Source organism: Hippocampus bargibanti, linkage group LG01 (genome assembly GCF_051943395.1).
Source record: "Hippocampus bargibanti isolate YZ-2025 linkage group LG01, ASM5194339v1, whole genome shotgun sequence".
Lineage (NCBI taxonomy): Eukaryota > Metazoa > Chordata > Actinopteri > Syngnathiformes > Syngnathidae > Hippocampus > Hippocampus bargibanti.
In genome coordinates this window covers 343,520-362,651 of record NC_142734.1, presented here as the reverse complement: position 1 = coordinate 362,651, position 19,132 = coordinate 343,520, and the positions used below count along the sequence as shown (strand labels likewise).

Genomic DNA, 19,132 nt, shown 5'->3' with positions numbered 1-19,132 from the left:
TAAGATACATTACTCACACGTATGCGTCTGCAAGCGCTCGGTCCGTTAAACGCTCGCTTGAAATGTTCTCCAATCAATTCATCCGCAAATTGCCATTCATAGATTAGATGACATTACATTAGATTAGATGGAGATAGTGGAGACATTTACATTTCACAGCACCAAAAAACCAAATACAGGAGCTGCTGTAAAGGCAGCCGCCCTCGTGGCATCCCTTTGCACGCACGTTGCCATGATTAGGTTAGTTTTAGATTATTCAGAAACATCACTCCTGCTGTTATTGAAGTTTCAAATCAACTTTTTATTTTTTTTAGGTTGAAGTGGGAAATGGGCTGACAATTAGTGTTCAAATGTAACACTCGTTCTTTTCCAAATTTATCGGCAACGGTGGTCCTCACTCCTTAGCTGGAGTTATCCAGACCTCACAAAACCATTGAAACAGGAATGTGTGTGTGTGTGCGCGCGTTTGGAGAGTGGGGGTTTGAATACAGACGCTGCCCACCTTACGAACAGGATACGTTCCGAGTGGTCGTTGGTAAGGGGAATTTGTATGGTGAACGCTACGCGTTTGCAAAGCCTCTTGAAAAACGTGTGCGTCTTTTTCTGTAGTGGTTGAAAGTTTTCATCGCAGCAGATGCTCGCCACGCATGAATGAATGGAACAAACAAGAAAAGAAAGTTGCTTCTTCATCTCCGTGAGTGCACACAAGAAATATACTGGGCTGCTTTTCTGCCTTAAATCCACTAAAAGTCAAAGCATGTCGCTGGCATGGAGCAAAGCTATCTAAAACATGAGTGGACTCTTCATGTCCTTCAATGTTTCATTCATGAGGACATGCTGACGGTGGAAGAGAGCGAGATGGGATGGCAAAGGAAGGCACTTAGATCATTTTGAAAAGCTGCGTCTCTCAATCAATAGGAGTTGGAGCGGCTATTTAGGTTCCTCTTGTCGCTACTTCAGCAATGCATGAAGATTTATGACGCCTTCCTTTGTCCTTAATGACAACGATCTGATCACGTGACTTCAGACCATCTGTCGGTTTGATCGGGTGAATTCAGACGATCCGATCAGGTGAAATGACACGATCTGATCACGTGGCTGATCACATGACTTCAAATGGTGACTCCGGATGATCTGTCAGTTTGATCAGGTGACTTGAGACAATCTGACGATGCTTTTCGGATGACGAGCGAAACATCCGACACCTTGAAAGAAGTACAGATGACGACTGAAGAAACCTTTTCATTGAGTCTTAAAACTACACAAAATATACCTTATGTAGAATAAATGTGCCATTGCATTGTAATTAAAGAAATAAACTGTACTGTATAATAACGTCATGTTATTTACCTTTATGATGGTAGTTGTCAATGATGACAAACTTCCAGATGACATCTGAATGAAGTTGCCCTACTTCCGCGGCGATAATACCCTCACTCACAATGTCCCCTGCTAGCTGCTTTTCGTTAATACAAATCAACAGAGGTTTTTCAACCTCTTCTATTGCCTGAGACCATTGCTTAGACAACATAAACATATTATTATTATTATTATTATTATTATTATTCGTAGTAGTAGTTGTAGTAGTATCATGGCACCAAAACACGGAGAGCCTGACATGATCCAAAAATTGACCAGATGGTAAGTAGATCCACAAACATAGACTCAGACCAACTATGGTACACATTTTTTTAGAGAAACAGTACTACTACTACTACTACTACTACTACTACTACTACTACTACTACTACTACTGACAACGAATACTAGTAATACTACTAATAATAATAAATTTCATTGATAAGCGCCTTTTGAAACTCAAGGACACTTTACAGCCACAGGACATTTTTTCTGTGGGTGAGTAGCGGCAGCCACACACGCCGGTGTTCACTCAACCCGGAAGTAACATAAAGTAAAAAAAACAAAACAAAAAAACAACACAAATCACCATTCGGTTTGATTTAGACTGTGCTTACAACAGACTTCTTATGTCGTTACCACATAGGCTTCGTCATGCTAATGAGGGGATACCAGGGCTAATGAGGCAATCAAAGACACGTATTAGGACATTAGCATTAATCAGATAGGACACTACTACTACTACTACTACTACTACTACTACTACCGTGCCGTCCCATAAGAATCCATATGAAGCGTATTTCAACAGCTAAAATATATTGAAGAATGATGTTCAAGTAAAGTATAAGGGGCGATTTGTTCAGTTCTGAGGTTCGCAGAGAATCCTCTTACTTCACATTGACACTCGTCTCTCGATGCGCAAGTACACACGTGTACGTACATTACACACCCGGGTTGTCATCTTCCGACTCACACACACACACACACACACACACACACACACACACAAATGCGCACGCACGCTCACGTCCACACCCAGCCTTGGATTTGTTTCCCCTTTGATGAAATGGGGATTATGGGATAAAGGAGGCAAGGCCACGGCAGTTTGCTTGAGTTTGGGGCACAGCTGGTCACAGACAGATGAATGTTTATCAGCCCTCGGATCCTCGCACTACCCGCACCCACGTCGCAGCGTCCGTTTGTTCCAAGCTTCCAATTCACAGACTTGCTGCAATGTTAGCTCGTTCACTGACGCTCACAAATTTATTCGTAGGGCGCCCTTCCCATATTATTATTATTTTTTTTCTTGCTTGGGTGCCGATAAAACGCTGGCTAGACCTATGCTCATGTTTTTGCCTTGCTCGAGAATCAAAACGATGGCTTCAGAGAGTTCAGATTGGGACAAGATGCTTTCTTGTTACTCATCCAGTTATGAATACGCTTCAAATACTTCTGAAGAGGAAAGCATAAATGTTTGCAATGGATTCAAGAAGTCCTTCCATAGCAATTGGAGCCGTCTGAACTCCAATGTAGCAGCCAGAAAATGCACAAGATGGCGCCCAAGCTCCATTGGAAATGGGCTGATTTGTCTGCTGGGAATTTGTGTCAACTAGTATCAAATAGTAGTCTTGGTGCAACACACAACAATTCACCATCGCGTTATTTATGTCATTTTCCTTCTAATTTCGAGTGCTTGCTTAATTTCTTTGCCAAAATGCTTTGTGTGTCGCTTTCTTGGTCAGGGGCGTTCCTGACGTGACATCACGTCAGGAATCGTCATCAACTGGAAAACAAGACTTCCTGACTATTCAGCGTGAGTCTTAAAAGGTAAAATATAGCTATGCTACGCCGTGGAATCTTTGTCAAATACGCTCAGTAGAAGACATTTGAAGTGATTTGACAAATTATGGACGCAACTTGTCCGGAGGCGTCTGTTGTCCTTGAAGTAGTCCTAAAACTCTGAAAAATATTCTGTGGGTGCTGGAATTGGAGTGACCATGACAAAAACCCTGGCACTGCAGTGGACATATTGTTGCACGTCTGGCAGTGAATGAGTTCAAATCTGAGGCCTTTTTTTATATGTGGACATAGGCTTGAGAGAACGTTGCCACATCTTTGACCTGTGAAGAAGTGTCGTGTTAACTCGCTGCAGAGGATCACGTGACTAACAGATGCATTCATCTCATCGACCACACTTTGTGCGACTTGACCGCCTGAATTCAGAAGACAATGACATAGTTCTCGAGTATCGCCTGTGCCTCCACCTTTACTCGCACTTGCGCAATCCAAAATGACGTTGTTGGGTTGATTTGCTCTCACTTGCTTGTTTGTCTGGTTTCCTGGAAAACCTCTGACGAAAAGAACCTTCTTACAAACTTATTTATGAAAACCATTTTTTTCATAGACAGTCAAAGTCTGAGATGTGTTTGAAATATCGCCGCTCTCTCTGACTTTTGCAACGCAGTCACAAAAACAGGACATCAGGCTGGCCACCCCCGGGCTCCTGGGGGCCACTGCAGGGGCCTCCGTTCAGTTGGGACAGCATGAACTGCAACAGGGAGAGCCAGGACTGCCTCGCCAAGTAAGTGGAACCCGAATATCCACAGATACTCTGCAGTGTCCGTGATACTACGACGAGGTTTTTTTTTTGTACGTCGACTATAAATAACACGTAAAATAGATGTCATTAACTCTTTCACCTTCAGATATTCGGCCTTTCTTGTTGCGTCCTCTGCTTGGATTAAACCCTCTGTGACCCCGATGACAATGAGAGGATCACAGATTGGGACATGCTTCATTACAGACAGATTTAGTTGACGACGTCGCCGTTAAATGTGGAATAGAGAGACGTGTGACAATGAAATCAAGGTGTTGGGGGTGCTGCCAAAGGAGGAAAAAAATGGAAACAAGGAAGTAAAGTGTCAATTGAGGCAGATGACAGAAGTGTTTTTCCTTTCTGCTGTGTTCCAAGCCAAGTCTCCCAGAGCGGCTCCCTCGAGGAGGTTCATTTGGATGGATTCCCACCCGTACCCCGCCTGGTGGAGATGAGACGTGATCCCGTCTTGGGTTTTGGATTTGTGGCAGGCAGCGAGAAGCCGGTGGTGGTCCGCTCCGTCACGCCAGGTTTGGAAGAGCCACGGCTGCAAATACGACCTTTCTTTTCTTCCTTCAACATCGTGATTCGCACATGTTGGGATTGCTAAATCATCACGCACAATTACTGATTAGCCATCCAAACAATCCAGTGGCGGGCCGTGGATTTCATCGCTAGGCCTTCACTAGCGCTATGTCTGAATCAGTCCAGACTGGAAAAAAGTATTGTGAAGGCAATTCGCTATACAAACACATTTTAAAACATATTTTCCAGTTCTTTTTGAACGGAGCTTGTGCGCCATCTTGTGCATTTTATGGGACGCTACATTAGTGTCATTGACGGCTCGAATTGACACGCAAGGACTTCTTGAATCGATTGCAAACATTTATGCTTTCATCTTCACGAATATTTGAATCATATTCATAACTGGATGAGGAACAACAAAGCATTTTCTCCCAATCTGAAGCCATTGTTTTGATTCTCCAGCAAGGCAAGACGTCCTGGCGTGACGTCACAAACAAGGGGGCCGGACCTCCTGAAACTCGCCATCTTTGAGGTCCTTTTGAAGTAATTTTGGGACACTTGAAGTCCTTTTTATTGGTGTTTTTCATTTGACTAAAAACATCAGCCTGCGTGTTTTGGCTATTTTAGATGCTATCAAACGGTTTTCTGGTGTCAGTTAGGAAACAAAAAAATGGTGTCGCTTGTCCTTTAAGTGAGAGTTGTCAAATCTGGCCCGTCAATTAATTTTATTGGACCACCACTGACAACATTTTAAAATGGCACATATTTAAATGTGATACCCCAGTGACAAGTCCAAACGACTGTGCGTGCAATGGACTTTCACGTGACAACTACAAAGCACTTCATTTATTGAAACTATTTTGCAAGAAAAATTCTACGTGACTCATTGTATGCCTTTGTGTACGTGTGTTTTGACGTTGAAGGTGGCCCATCCGAGGGGAAGCTCTTGCCAGGTGATGAGATCATCATGATCAATGACGAACCTGTCAGTTCGGCTCCAAGAGAACGAGTCATCGACCTTGTCAGGTGGCTGCAGGAACATTGAAGGCACTCTCAGAATTAACCGTACAGTAGTTGCATTTGTTAGGTGATGGATTGGCCAAAGAGATACAGCATACAGTGATACCGGTTTCCAAACCCCTTGACTTGGCTGACGTACTTTCCGGTTTACGAATTCAAGTGTTTCCTCATCAAGTGTTTCACGCTGATGAAACACTCCATTCCATCAAGCCATCAACGACCATCACAAAGGTCAATAAAACCACTTTATTATTATACAGTACAGTTTATTTCTTTAATTATAATACCATTGCACATTTATTATACATAAAATAAGGTATATTTTGTGTAGTTTTAAGGCTTGGAAAATTACAAAGTAGAAAATGATGTTTGATGGGGACCTGGAAACAGATTATTCTCATTTCAATGGTTTCCTATGGGAAATCAATGTTTGGGATACACACTTTTGGCCTTACACATTCTGTCTGGGAACCAATTAATTTAATTTCGGTATCTCTGTATACGCAGTATACCAATTTCACTAAAGGTGAAGGATATTTGGCTCTGAAAAGTCTGGTTTTTGTGCATTTATTCGTCTTCCCAAGCTCAAATCTTCACGTTGTCTTTTTTTTGCGTACTCTTCTTTGGCCTCTATGTCACTGGGATTTGCTTTTTTTTCCTTCTCCCCTGCTTCAGGAGCTGCAAAGAATCCATTCTATTGACTGTTGTCCAACCTTATCCGGTGAGTGCATCAGTGACGTTTTTTGAAGACCCCAACATTGATGGCATACATCCAATATGCTGTACAGGGTGACCCAAAAGAAAACGGGCCCCAACTCCAATTAGGCCTCCTTTCTTAGTGTTTTATCCGAATGTAATGAAGCTTTGGTCAGAACTAGATAAATAGTTAGATAGACAGTTAGCTAACTAGCTATATAGCCGTATCGCTAATAAATAGCCAGCTACATAGCTAGCCAGACAGACAGATAGAAAATATATAGCAAATGGAAAAATAGCCACCTCCATACCATACCCACCTCCATCTCCACCATAGCTAGCTAGCTAGACAGATAGCAAATGGATAAATAGCCAGCTACATAGCTAGCGAACTAGACGGATAGCAAATAGATAGCGAATGGATGAATAGCCAGCTACATAGCTAGCTAGCTAGTTTCATTTCATTTGGACAAAACACGAAGACATGACGCCTAATTCCAGTTGGTCCTGTTTTTGGCGGTCACCTTGCCTGTATTTCCATCAATCGTCAGCTGTGCTCCATCAAGTATCGTTTTGATTTGTGTCACTTTGTCTTACGTTGATGCTTTTCTGCAGCAAACCCTTTCCCCTCTCCCTGTACTTCATCCCCTCTTTGTTTTTCCCCACTGACTGTGTTGTTGGACGTTTGCCCGCTAGTCCCCTAAATCGGCGTTCATCAGTGCAGCTAAAAAAGCCATGCTCAAGTCCAATCCAGTCAAAGTGCGCTTTGCCGAGGAGGTCATCATAAACGGACAGCTTCCAGTGAGACACACACAAAATCAATCAATGGATGACCTACATACAGTCACCCTTTTTTCCAGATCTAATTGAATGACAAATGTCACGTCTGCATGCGATCCCTTTTGCAGAATCCGGTAAAGGACAACTCTCTCTTGTTCATGCCAAATGTCCTGAAGGTCTACCTGGAGAACGGGCAAACCAAGTCTTTCCGTTTTGACAGCAGTACCTCCGTCAAGGTGTGTTTATTCACCAGTTGCTAAAAATGAGACGCTTCCTGTTAGCTTTCGTTGTCATTCATCCAGATCGCAAGAAAACCAAGAGCCAGAAGTAGGCGTCCAAAATTGGATTGACCCTCAGAGGGTTTTCTAAGCAGATCTGGGTTTAACCTGTACGACGGAGAGCTTACACAGACGCTCAGCATTAATATGAATATTTTTCCATTCCTCATGTTTGGTAAAAAAAATGCCGCCATATGATCAGAATGAAATTGAACTTGCTGGTCCAGAGGCAAAGTTACTGCTAGCTAGCGGCACGCTGCTCATTAGCTTGCACGCTTTCTTTCTGCTGTCTCTCGCAGAGTATACTAATGCTAACGTTAGCATGGGCCTTGTCAAAGTGCCACTAACATCCGACTGTTTCATCGCTGGTCTTGTTTCATTGCAGGATGTGATGGTGACTCTGCAGGAGAAACTGTCCATCAGATGCATTGAACATTTTTCTCTCGTGTTGGAGGAGAGGACGGAAGGATGTGCAAAGCCACTGCTTTTGCTGCATGAACAACAGATGCTTGCTCAGGTCAAATTGCCTCTTTCTCTCTCACTCTCTGTCTCTGTCTCTGTCTCTGTCTCTCTGTCTCCGTCTCTGTCTCTCTGCACTTTTAAGGCTGATGTAGTGCGGTCTTCAAAGGCGCGTTTCAACTCAAGTGTGATTTATCAGCCAAGGTGGCAAGAGTGACTTTGTGTTCAATCCAGCATGGCTGTGGTCCACCATGGTTGGACTGCTTGCTTTCAGGAGAACAACCATTTTCTTGGCTCACATTTGGAATGACTTGCAATGCAAATCAACTTCCTGAAAAGTCTTTTTCGACATGGAATGACTCAGTCCCTGTCGTGGCATGAATCTAATCTGTCCACGTCTTGCCACGCTTGACAACAACCCGACATCCCACCGTGGCACTTCCTTCCTTTTCTCTTTCACTCTTTAGGTGACTGGCAAGCCCGGTTGTGACAAGATGAAGTGTTTCTTTCGAATCGGCTTTATGCCCCGCGATCCGGTGGACCTCCTGCGGAGAGATGCTGTGGCGTTCGAATACCTCTATGTGCAGGTGAGGGAGGGATTTTGCCCTCATTTCGCATGGAGTACACCATGAATAAGATGGGGCATTATGTGTCACATTTCATCAATGCCTTTTGGTGAAGGACAGTGATACGGCAGCTTACAAATTGAATTGGTTCCCAGAAAGTGTGTGTAAGGCGAAAGGTTCGTCTGCCAAACATTTATTTCCCATCAGAAACCATTAGCATGAGAATAATTTGTTTCCAGGTCCGCATTAAACATAGTTTTCTGCTAAATAAGCCTTCATATTACACAAAATAGACCTCATTTTATGTATAATAAATGTGCTATTGTATTGTAATTAAAGAAATAAACTGTACAGTATAATAACGTTGTTTTATTGACCTTTGTGATGGTCGTTGATGTAGTAGTTGCCCCTTGATAATATCCGAGTGAAGTTGCCGTGCTTTCTCGGTGATAATACCCTCACTCACACTGTCCCCTGCTAGCTGCTTTTCATTCATCCAAATCAACAGAAGTTTTTCAACCTCTTCTATTGCCTGAGACCGTTGCATAGACAATAAAGAAACAGCCTTGGCCACACATAGCAATGGTCGACTTAGCGTACTGGTACTGGGACGATAAGCCACACAAACGCACACCTCGTTGGTGTTTTTCGATCATCTCCTTCTTCTGCTCGACCATAATTTTATTTTGTGTCCTTTTCGGCTGAACACGAGCCTGTGGTGGGGTCTTTTTCCCTCCCATAACAGCAAAAGTAAAAGCGTTGATAAGCTGAGGTATCACTGTCGTTGAGAATGGACTCACGGTCCGTTATCACTTCCCCACTGAATGGTTATAATTTGTTCCGTGCAGAGTCCAGCTTGTTGAGTTCTGTTGAGTGGAATTTACCTTGTAAGACATCTTGAAGACCCTCTGCTTCCTTCATTTCTTGCAGAGTTGCAATGACGTGGTGCTGGAGCGATTCGGTTCTGAGCTCAAGTATGACGCAGTGCTGCGCCTGGCAGCACTTCAAATGTACATTCTCACCTTGACAACCAAGCTAAGCCAGAAGGTCTCGCTAAAATATATCCAGTAAGTACTTGATGGAGAATAAGAAGTGATCATATTTAAAAGGCCAACCAAACAATAGGCCCGCCGTCAAGGCGTAGATGGCCACAGTAAATCTGAGTGAAACAGACACAGCAAGGTAAACTGCTAGCTCGCTTTCTATCTATTTGAGTTACTTCCGGGTTGAGTGAATGCTGGCGCGTGTGGCTGCCGCTACTCACCCACAGAAAAGCCAATCCTGTGACTGTAAAGTGACCATGAGAGTTTTGAAATGTGCTTATAAATAAAATGTATATTCTTATTATGTATTATTGCATGTAGATTTCTGACCCTGGTAACAAACGATGGCTGAAATTTGATTGCAAATGCTTCAATACGAAAAGACACATCTGGAAGCAGCGCAACAGGGGGAAAAATAATGAAAGGAAGCTGAAAGACAATTTGGAATGGTTTGACATATAAGACTTTATGGAGAAAATATCATTGAAGGTGTTTAAAGGTGTGTCTCCCCTCCAAAGAAAGGAGTGGGGCCTGTCGCTGTTCCTGCCTCCCACTGTGCTGACCAGCACCAAGGAGAAAAACATCAAAAAAGCTCTGACGCACATCCTGAAAACCAACCAGAACCTCGTGCCTCCTGGGAAAAAAGTAACAAGCCGCTTCTTTATTTCTTTGCCCTTGTTAGCAAACTTTTGACACACGCACATCAACTCGCTGTCTTGTCCAAAAATAGACTCTTCGAGCTTCTCCACTCACCTTGGAAAGGTTCAAATCAACTCACTTTCTTGTGCTCAATCTAAAATGCTAATGTGCGTCGCTAGTGGAGGTACAGGGATACCTTGGCTTACGAACTTAATTGGTTCCCAGACAGAGTGTGTAAGGCGAAAAGTGTGTATCCCAAAAAATCATTTCCCATAGGAAACCATTAAAATGAGAACAATCCGTTTCCAGGTCCCCATAAAACATCATTTTCTAATTTTCTAAGCCTTAAAACTACACAAAATATACCCCATTTTATGTATAACAAATGTGCTGTTGTATTGTAATGAAAGAAATAAACTACTGTATAATGAAATCATTTTATTTACCTTTTTAATGGTCGTTGATGGCTTGATGGAATGGAGTGGCTGGTTTCCTGAGCATAAAACACTTGATGAGGAACATAACCTTCTTCTTCCACCATCTTGAGGAATGATCCCTTGTAGGTGCTTTCTCTGCGATCATTTTACCTAGTTCCTCATCAATTGTGTTCTGTTTAGCTGGGTTGATAGCTTTTTGCATCAAGTGTACAGATGGCTTGTGCGGGTTGTTTGTGGAGCCTGATTGATGAGATATTTTAACCTTGCAGTCTACACTCTGCCTTTGAACTATCAAAGTTGAAACTCTCTCACTGTCGTCTGCCTGTCTCTTTAATGTTTAAACCACCTCCCCTCACTGCTGCGATCTTGACCAATCACGTGGCTTTAACCGAAGACTGGGGGCAGGGAATAGAGGACAAAAACAGTCGGCTGCCTTTTTCTTGTTCGAAGAACAGGCTTGTTCGTGAACGACACATCACTCATTGAGGCAGCTCCGTGTACGAAAACTTCGTATGCCAAGGTAAAATTTTCCTCCATTTAACATTCATAAACCGAATAGTTCGTAAGCCAAGGGGTTCGAAAACCGAGGTTTCCTCTTCCCTCCATAACTTTGCTGCTGTGAAATGGAAATTTCTCCACTGCGAATTCGATTCAGTACAATCCAAACGCTTTACGGAGAAGTACTTTTTCAACGACTTGATATTGTATCGTGCAAAAGGAAAGTGTTGATCCGCTTGCTTTAAGAATATGATCCAGCTGAGGTTAGGGTGATAACGATTTCTTTTGTTTCCAGTTGACTGCTTTGCAGGCCAAGGTGCATTATCTAAGGTACCTCAGTGAGCTCCAACTTTATGGCGGAAGAGAGTTCAAATCAATACTTTTGGTAAATATATATATATATTTTTATTTTTTATTTTTTTCAAAAAGAATGCATCGATGAAAAGGTTTCTTCAGCCGTCATCTGTACTGGTTTCAAGGTGTCGGACGTTTCGCTCCTCAACCAAACAGCTTCGCCAGCGAACTAAAATTATTCTGGGAGCTCTGGCCCTGTATACAGTTGTCAGAGATGTCGGATCGGACACTGTGGACGAAGGCTCGGGCCCATAAAGATTGTCTTTCCTGCCGGCAGGAGACGTAGCCATTCATGACAGACGCCTGAATTCCGCAGCCCTCTGCCAAGCTATTTATTGAGAGTATATGCATATTTAAGTGATACCTATATTAGAATACCACGCCGCTGGAACAGCTGTAAGCAACAAAACATTGTCTCTTCCATGAACTGATAAATGGCTAATGAGCTCTTCCTGTGAAGGGGTTTCAAGTCGTAAATACCTCCGGCGACAAAGGAGTTTCCCAGGTCCTAAATTCTGTCCAAGGCCAGATCTCTTAGATGAAGATGACAGTTTAACCTGCTGTGTCTGTTGACCTCGGATTGACCTCAGGCCATCTGCGCCTTTAGTTTGGTTGGCGAGCTAAGCATGAAACCTTTAAATATGATAACTTCTTATTGTGTCTAATCTCTATCAACAGTATATCCCTAATGTCCAGAGGTGGCGGTGCCAGACCTCTGCCTTGATAGGTCTCTGCTCTAAGGTTGGAGGGAGCCGAGGACTATTACCTGAAGCTAATCTGATTACTTATTTTGTCCTGTGTTTATATTCTATGACTGGCCCTGATTGCCCCATTCGCACTGGTATCACTTCATCAGCATGACTAAGCCTAGGTGGTAATAATCTAAGAAGTCTGTTGTAAGCACAGCCCAGATCGAGCCCCAAACAACCATGGCGATTTAGTGAAGAGTTTTTGCTGTTTTTGGATGAAGAGCGAAATGTCCGACGCCTTCCACAGATGACGGCTGAAGAAACCTTTTCAACGATGGGCCACTGCTGTACGATTGAGAACTTATAAAGACAAAAAAAAAAAGAATACAGTTTTGGCATTAGAATTGACTTCTCCTCCATTTTTCTTTTGCAGCAAGGTGAGAAACAAACTGAGGTGACGTTATTAGTGGGCCCTCGCTACGGTATCAGCCATGTCATCAATGCCCGGACCAACCTCGTGGCCCTCTTGGCTGACTTCAGCCACGTGAATCGAATCGAAATCCTCACCGAGGATGAAAACAATGTCCGGTTGGAGCTACATGTTCTGGATGTCCGGGTAGGCAGTGTCAGCCTAAAAACAGACCTTCTGTGCAAAGCATGTCCTTTGAATCATTTGCTTTGGTTTTGTCTCCAATTTTTATCCCGTGAAAGCCCATCACCCTCATGATGGAGTCAAGTGACGCAATGAACCTGGCCTGTCTGACGGCAGGCTACTATCGCCTCCTTGTGGACTCCAGGAGATCTATCTTCAACATGGTCCACTGCAGCAACTTTGGGGGAGGCGATAACAGTAAGTCGTGATTGCAAAGAAAAACATACTCTTGTCATCATTCTCATCAAGTTCCACTTGTCTGATCAAGAATCAGAAATACCTTCTGTGATCAAAGCTGCAGTTTTCAGTGCCATCGATGATTTGATGATGATACTAGAGCAGCGTGTTCTACCGGAGACAAATTCCATGTGTTCTACGTACTTGGCCAATAAAGATGATTCTGATGAATTGTGAAACTTTTGTCTTCAGGTCAGGACCATGTCCTTGAGTGGCCATACAGCACGTCTTTTGGGGACAGTGAGGAGCTCTCACAGAGCCATTCAGACCTTTACAGAGACTCTCAATACGCAGACAACGGGCGGAGAGAAAACAACCACTATCCCTTTTTCCATCAATCCCAGAACCCTGACAGAGTTCTTCAGACTCAGAGCCCGGTGCCACCTCCTCTTCCCCCCCCGACCAGACACAAAGTTCAAGACTCACCTCGGAGTGCCAAAGTGTCATTTATTTTTGGAGGAGATCCACCTTTGAGCAAGCCTCGAGGGTTAGTCGATGAACAGCTTCAGGAGAGTCCCGAGGTAGCTGAGCGCAGACCAACCTACTATCACAATGCCGACTTTGGGGCAATGGACAGGGGATCGTTTCACTTCAGTGATCTGACACATGTCTATAGCAACATAATAAGTGGGGAAGGGAGTGAGGAGCCACTGTTAAGAGATCTGTTTTATCGTGACACAACAGACGATGGAGAGGATGAGGACGAGGTTTCTTGTGATGAAGACTCCGCCGGAGGAACACCGGTGGGTAACACCGAAGCCGGCGAAGGAGTGGCCACTGCAGCGGGCAAAGCTTCTTTTCTCGTGCTTTCTGGAACAACTGATGACATCATCGACCTCACCTCGCTGCCTCCGCCTGAGGGCGATGACGCGGTTGGTGAAGATGAAGACGACTCGCTGCTGCAGACGCTCAACCATGCAATTGCAGCCCCGCCACCAGGTTTTCGTGACAGTTCGGATGAGGACGCGGTGCCTGAGGGAAAACTTCTGAGCCCACATGAGAAGGATGATATTCCCGTCTCATTAATTGATGCGGTACCTACTCAAGAAGAGGGAGGAGCGGAGGAAAAGAGACAGCTGGAGAACACAGTCGAAAGAACTCTGCATGCACTTGAAACATTGTCTGTCTCTGAACACAGGCCTCCACTACCTCGTCCACAACCCAGCAGGAACAATCCAGGTCTGTTGATTTATATCAACAATCTCCAATTGTTTCTACTGTAGATGTGCCACCTGTGTAAATTCCTCGCTCTCAACTTTGTTTTGTAGGCGTTTACGCATCTCAAGGCTTCAGCCCACAGTCTTCCTCAGACTCAGGAAATGAGACAAACTCCTCAGAAATGACAGAACTCTCTGAACTGGCTGCTTGCCATCGACTCGGTGAGAGCCACAGGCGCTTGCTGGTGGCTACGAGGGCTGGGTACCAGCCTTTACTTGAGGAGAAAACAGCGTTTCCTGTTTCACCCAGCACTGAAGGAAATACCCTCAAGAAGCCACGTAGTCCACAGCACCTTCGACCGCCTGCCGTCCCTCCAAGACGGAGTCCGCATTTGGAGGCAGGAGCATCATTCCAGCCAGACTTCCCGAGAGAGACGAACCTCTCTTCGACTCTTCAACGGCCAAGTTCCACAACGCCAGGGGGCAAGCATCACAAAAAGTCTTCAGACTCTAGCGGGAAGTATAACACATTCAGCACAAGGGAAGGGTATCGACGTGGGAGTCATGGTAACATTCTTCTCGATAATCATCAGCGTACTTCATTCTCTGATCGATGCAGAAGTCAAAGGACACACAACTTGCTTCTGGATGAAGAGTCACATGTTCAAGACCATGATCCGCACAACCACGCAAGCGACAATCAACAAATTATTCATCCTGCTACCGTTTCGTCTGAAAGCCATTTAGGTGTAGCTACACTAAGGGAGCGCTCTACTGATAGCAGAGTCGTTGAGCAAGATGAACATCTCGTTGTAGCATCGTTGGTGTCCCCAAATAAAAGCAAGAGACTGGTGTGTTTAGAACACGGATTGGATGGACAGAATGACCATCGGCCCATTTCAAGACAGCAAAGTGTCGCACGTTTGTGTGAGTACCATCTCGCGAAAAGGATTTCAAACTTACAAGGTGAAAGCCACGGTTCTCTACAGGGCTCTCTGTGCTCATCACTGGAAGCTGGTGGCAGTGCAAACAGCAGTGCCTGTGCCACCCCGACTGACTCACCGCTTGGTCCAGGGGCAATCGAGTCCAAACACCAACACCTGCAAAGGCATCCAATCTCCAGTTCTTCCTCATCGTTACTCAGGGTCTTAAACTATGAAGAACTTAAACCTGGACAAAGCCCCCAAACAAAAGATGTTCACCCTCATGCAGACCCTGTCCTGGTTCGAAAAATGCTGCCTAACATTCACACTCCTGCTGGTGCTGACCTTGGCCGTCCTTCCTCAGCTACACCCTCTAAACACAAAGAGACAACAACGAGCAAAAAGTCCTGTTTTAAAGGGCCAACCCAAAAAGAAGGAAGTGACGCCTATAGACAACTGATCAACTACCTAACTGTAAGCCAAATGCACCAAGGTGGAAAGTTACACAGCGCAGGCATGGGGGGTGGTGTGAAAAAAGACACCCGTCGCTACATTACAAGCAACCCTCAGCTTGTCGAAATGGTCAAGAACCGAGGCAGCACAATGCCTCGATGCCAATGTACGCCATCCTCGAAATCGTCCCCACTGGTTCGCTCCAATTTGGTCAACCCAAACGCACTGCAGCTGATGAATAGCGATCAAAAGTCCTACCACTCTGCCACACTTCCTGCCAAACTTAAAGGAAGCCCTGAAATCTATACACAGGGCCTCAATGGTCGGTTAGATGCGAAGCAGGCAAATTCAGAGAGAAGAAGCTCCTTTTCTGGACTGCAAAGTGAGCTTGAGAGAAGCGGAATGGACCCCGATCAGTTCTTGTCACTGTACCAGAAAGGTGGCTACATCAGCCATGACGGTGGGGGAACCACTGGTAGACCTCCACCTCATTCAAGAAGCCAACCGAATTGTGGCACAGATGACTGGTGCAGATCAGACCCAAGAGAAAGAAATGCAGTCCTTCAACCCTCTGCCTCTTGTTTAAGTGGCAATCGAGTAGACCTCAACAAATTGTCGCTAGGAAGAGGGCCTTCAGCTTTCACCAGGCAGGCATCGACAAGTACCAGGGCGGACATTTCCTCTCCATCCCCACCTCTTCATCCACGTTCTCCTCCTCCTCTTGCAGTAATTCCAGCGCAAAGCAACAATCCTTCCAGTGACTCCGGATTCACACATGAGGCCATCCATTCAAACCTCTCGCGGCCAAATCAGAACCACATTCATGCTGTCAGCTCAATCCCATCACAATTGGATCCTCTCAACAATTACTCGCAAAGAGGCCGGGAACTAAAACGCAGTTCCAGTAATGTCACCAATAGCTCTGGTAGTATGGAGGTTCTTTTTGAAAAGCCCAGCAGGAGCCAAAGCCAGCAGCGCTTGTCACCATCTGTGCCCCAGCAAGGAGAAACCAAAGTCCAGAGAAGGCCAACAAGAAAGAGGCTCTCCAAGAGTTATTCCCACGGCTCAGTGTCATCCCACACCACGTGCTGGTCTTCGGGCTCCAGGATCGACAGTCGGAGGGCTTCTGTGGCATTTCCTTTGCAGAAAGATAATAAACAAACGAAGAGCTCGCAAAAACTGGACACCAGTCCTTGGAGATGCAATGGACCTTTCAGCTATTGTTTCTTTAAGCGGAAAAGTGAGGGAGATGACGATGACAGCGAGTGGGACGCACAGAGACGAAGCCGTGGTGGGAGCAACCTTGATCACGCCTGCTTTGCATCCTCTGCCATCTTCCCGTGTGGCTCGGCAGTCGATGCAGCCGGAGAGCAGCTGTACAGTGAGGTCCTTAACAACATGAGCTTTAGCGACCGCCTGGCCCGAGTCAACGCTCTCAAAGACCGCATGTACAGCTTCCCTTCCGGCTTCACGGATGTCCGGCGTGACGCCGGTGAGCTCATTGCCCTGGTGAGGTCCAGCATAGGACGCTGCGATCGTGGTGTCCAAATGCCAATGCAGGAAGTGTCGCATTCCAAACAACTGCTTTCAGTGGAGTCCAAAGAGTTAGGCCGGGCGTGCAGGCGGATGGCGCAGGCGCACAGCAGTCCAGAAGAGATGCTGCTAGCTGTGACGTGCAGTTTCCAAGTGCTGTGTTGTCTCTGTGAAGCTTGCATGTGTCTCGTAAAGGGACTCAGTACCGCTGCCTCACACCAACAGAGGGAGGTTGTTGCAAAAGTAGATGAGGTCGTTATGAACTATATCTGTTTACTCAAAGCAGCCGAGGCTGCAACTGTGGGGGCGCCAGGAGAGCACAGTGTCAAGGCCTTGGTGAGACATTCGAGTAGCACGTCCGCCATCGCTAATGCACTCACACGCTCTCTTAAAACGCTGCTTAACAAATAGAGTTTCCTTCACTCATTTTACGGTCCAGGTGTGGCCTATGCTGTCAGCAGATGTCTGTTTTTAATCTTCTGGTACTTTTTGATGCTAATGTTTTTCGCCAGTGCAACAAATAAAATGAAAAAAGAAGTCTTCACTTCAATAGATTTTGATTCATTTTCCAAACCATTTTATCCTCACTAAGGACGTGGGGGTGCTAGAGCCGAACCCAGCTGTTTATGGGCGCTCGGCAGGGCACACCCTAAAGCGGTAGTCAACCAATCACAGAGCATATAGAGTCGAACAATAATTTGTGCTCACACCTATGGAAAATTTCCAGTGTTCCATCAGCCTGCCATGCATCTTTTTGTAAAGTGGGAGGAAAACTAAGGACCCAGAGAAAAGCCACACAGGCCCAGGGAGAAGATGCAAACTCCACACAGGAACGCCGGAGCTGGAATTGAACCTAGTACTTTTGCACTGTGAAGTTAGCGTGCTAACCACTCGACTAGCAGGCCACCCTAGATTTATTTTTATGTCAATCTAAGCCATAAGGTTGATGACCTTTTTATATGATATAAAGGATGTACACTTAGAAGACCATTTATTTACTCGTGCAATATGTCATTTAATTTTCATATACAAACATTTTATATACATGTACACATTTGGTATACTGTAATCCAATCTTGTTTTGCAGCAGTAATTCCAGTCAGTTCATTCAATGCAGTTGTTGCCACTAATGCATAAGATATTGAAATTCCACAAATGCAAGTAAAGTGTTGGGAGATCTATTTAATGTACACAATTCAACGTTATTCAACGTATTTGTGAAAGTGAACAAACAAGTTCTTCTAACCTTGCAGTCTGAGAGCAAGGATCTACTGGAAGAGATTTAAGAAAGTATTGCTACAAGTTCAGCACATGTAAGAGTACTTGATATTTCCTCACTTTTTTATTTTCTAGAATTATAAGTATTACACACTAATGCAAAAAAAATCGATCCTATTTCTTTTGGGCTATGTATGCTTTAAGGTTGTTTTTGCTACATGCAAATTATTTTGACCTTTCTGTGCATCTGTTTTGGGATCACCTTTGTGCTCGAAAGTGTAACTCAACACTATGTATCTATTGCAGTGATGTCTGATGACAAAATAGTGAATATTTTTTTTTTTTTTTTTTTGGGGGGGGGGGGGGGGCGCTAATTCACAATCCTATTAAAACCAAAATATTGAAAACAAATGGTGTGCCTTTGTGTTCACATGAGACTAGAGTGTCAAACAGGGGTGCTCACACTTTTTCAGCATTGGAGCTACTTTTGAAATACAAAATTGTATTAAGACCTGCCAAAAATTTAAAAGGTTATGATCGTTGAAAGTGTAATAAAGAACGAGGTCACAGATTTTCATTGTTTTAACTGTGTCATTACAGGCCGAAAATCCCCTCAGATTTCGAAAAATTAAAAATTCCATTCCGTATTTCCTTATTTTTTTTTGTCATAGAACAATAATCTATACATCGTTTGAAAGCTATTTAAATGCACTTTAATACGGTATTAGAAAATGTGTGATGAATTTCTTTCTTTTTTTTTTACATGGTCTTCTCTAGTATTTTTCCCAAAAAGTGTTTGATGTACAATTTCACTGAATTGTCTTTCATTGTACCAGAGTCAAGAACCCAAAAGCCTGACCTCATACCTCCACCTAGTGGCGTTCAAAGTGAGTAACACCCTTTTCTTTGTGTCGCGGTGGACATAAATACTGTACAGTGAGTGATGCATCAGCTCACGAACTGAATTGGTTCCCAGAAAGTGTGTGTAAGTTGAAAAGTTCGTCTGACGAACATTTATTTCCC

The 19,132-nt window shown here is 44.4% G+C and overlaps 1 protein-coding gene across 9 annotated transcripts in view; it reads left to right on the top strand.

The window, feature by feature from the left end:
- The window catches only part of LOC148902617 (FERM and PDZ domain-containing protein 4-like), a 31,438-nt gene extending 13,003 nt beyond the window's left edge, over window positions 1–18,435 (top strand). For 5 of the 9 annotated variants that reach the window (XM_089012182.1, XM_089012422.1, XM_089012341.1 and 2 more), the window contains exons 2-16: window positions 3,824–3,940; window positions 4,331–4,482; window positions 5,401–5,503; window positions 6,173–6,218; window positions 6,890–6,994; window positions 7,102–7,209; window positions 7,637–7,768; window positions 8,178–8,297; window positions 9,207–9,343; window positions 9,838–9,964; window positions 11,189–11,278; window positions 12,370–12,552; window positions 12,648–12,786; window positions 13,018–14,004; window positions 14,094–18,435. In XM_089012182.1, the coding sequence (XP_088868308.1) occupies window positions 3,824–3,940; window positions 4,331–4,482; window positions 5,401–5,503; window positions 6,173–6,218; window positions 6,890–6,994; window positions 7,102–7,209; window positions 7,637–7,768; window positions 8,178–8,297; window positions 9,207–9,343; window positions 9,838–9,964; window positions 11,189–11,278; window positions 12,370–12,552; window positions 12,648–12,786; window positions 13,018–14,004; window positions 14,094–17,302 (5,755 nt within the window). In that variant the 3' untranslated portion in view covers window positions 17,303–18,435. Of the gene's footprint in view, window positions 1–3,823; window positions 3,941–4,330; window positions 4,483–5,400; window positions 5,504–6,172; window positions 6,995–7,101; window positions 7,210–7,636; window positions 7,769–8,177; window positions 8,298–9,206; window positions 9,344–9,837; window positions 9,965–11,188; window positions 11,279–12,369; window positions 12,553–12,647; window positions 12,787–13,017; window positions 14,005–14,093 lie in introns of those variants that run through there. The other 4 variants (XM_089012732.1, XM_089012818.1, XM_089012581.1 and 1 more) reach the window with 4 other exon arrangements.
- The last annotated feature ends 697 nt before the right edge of the window (window positions 18,436–19,132 follow it).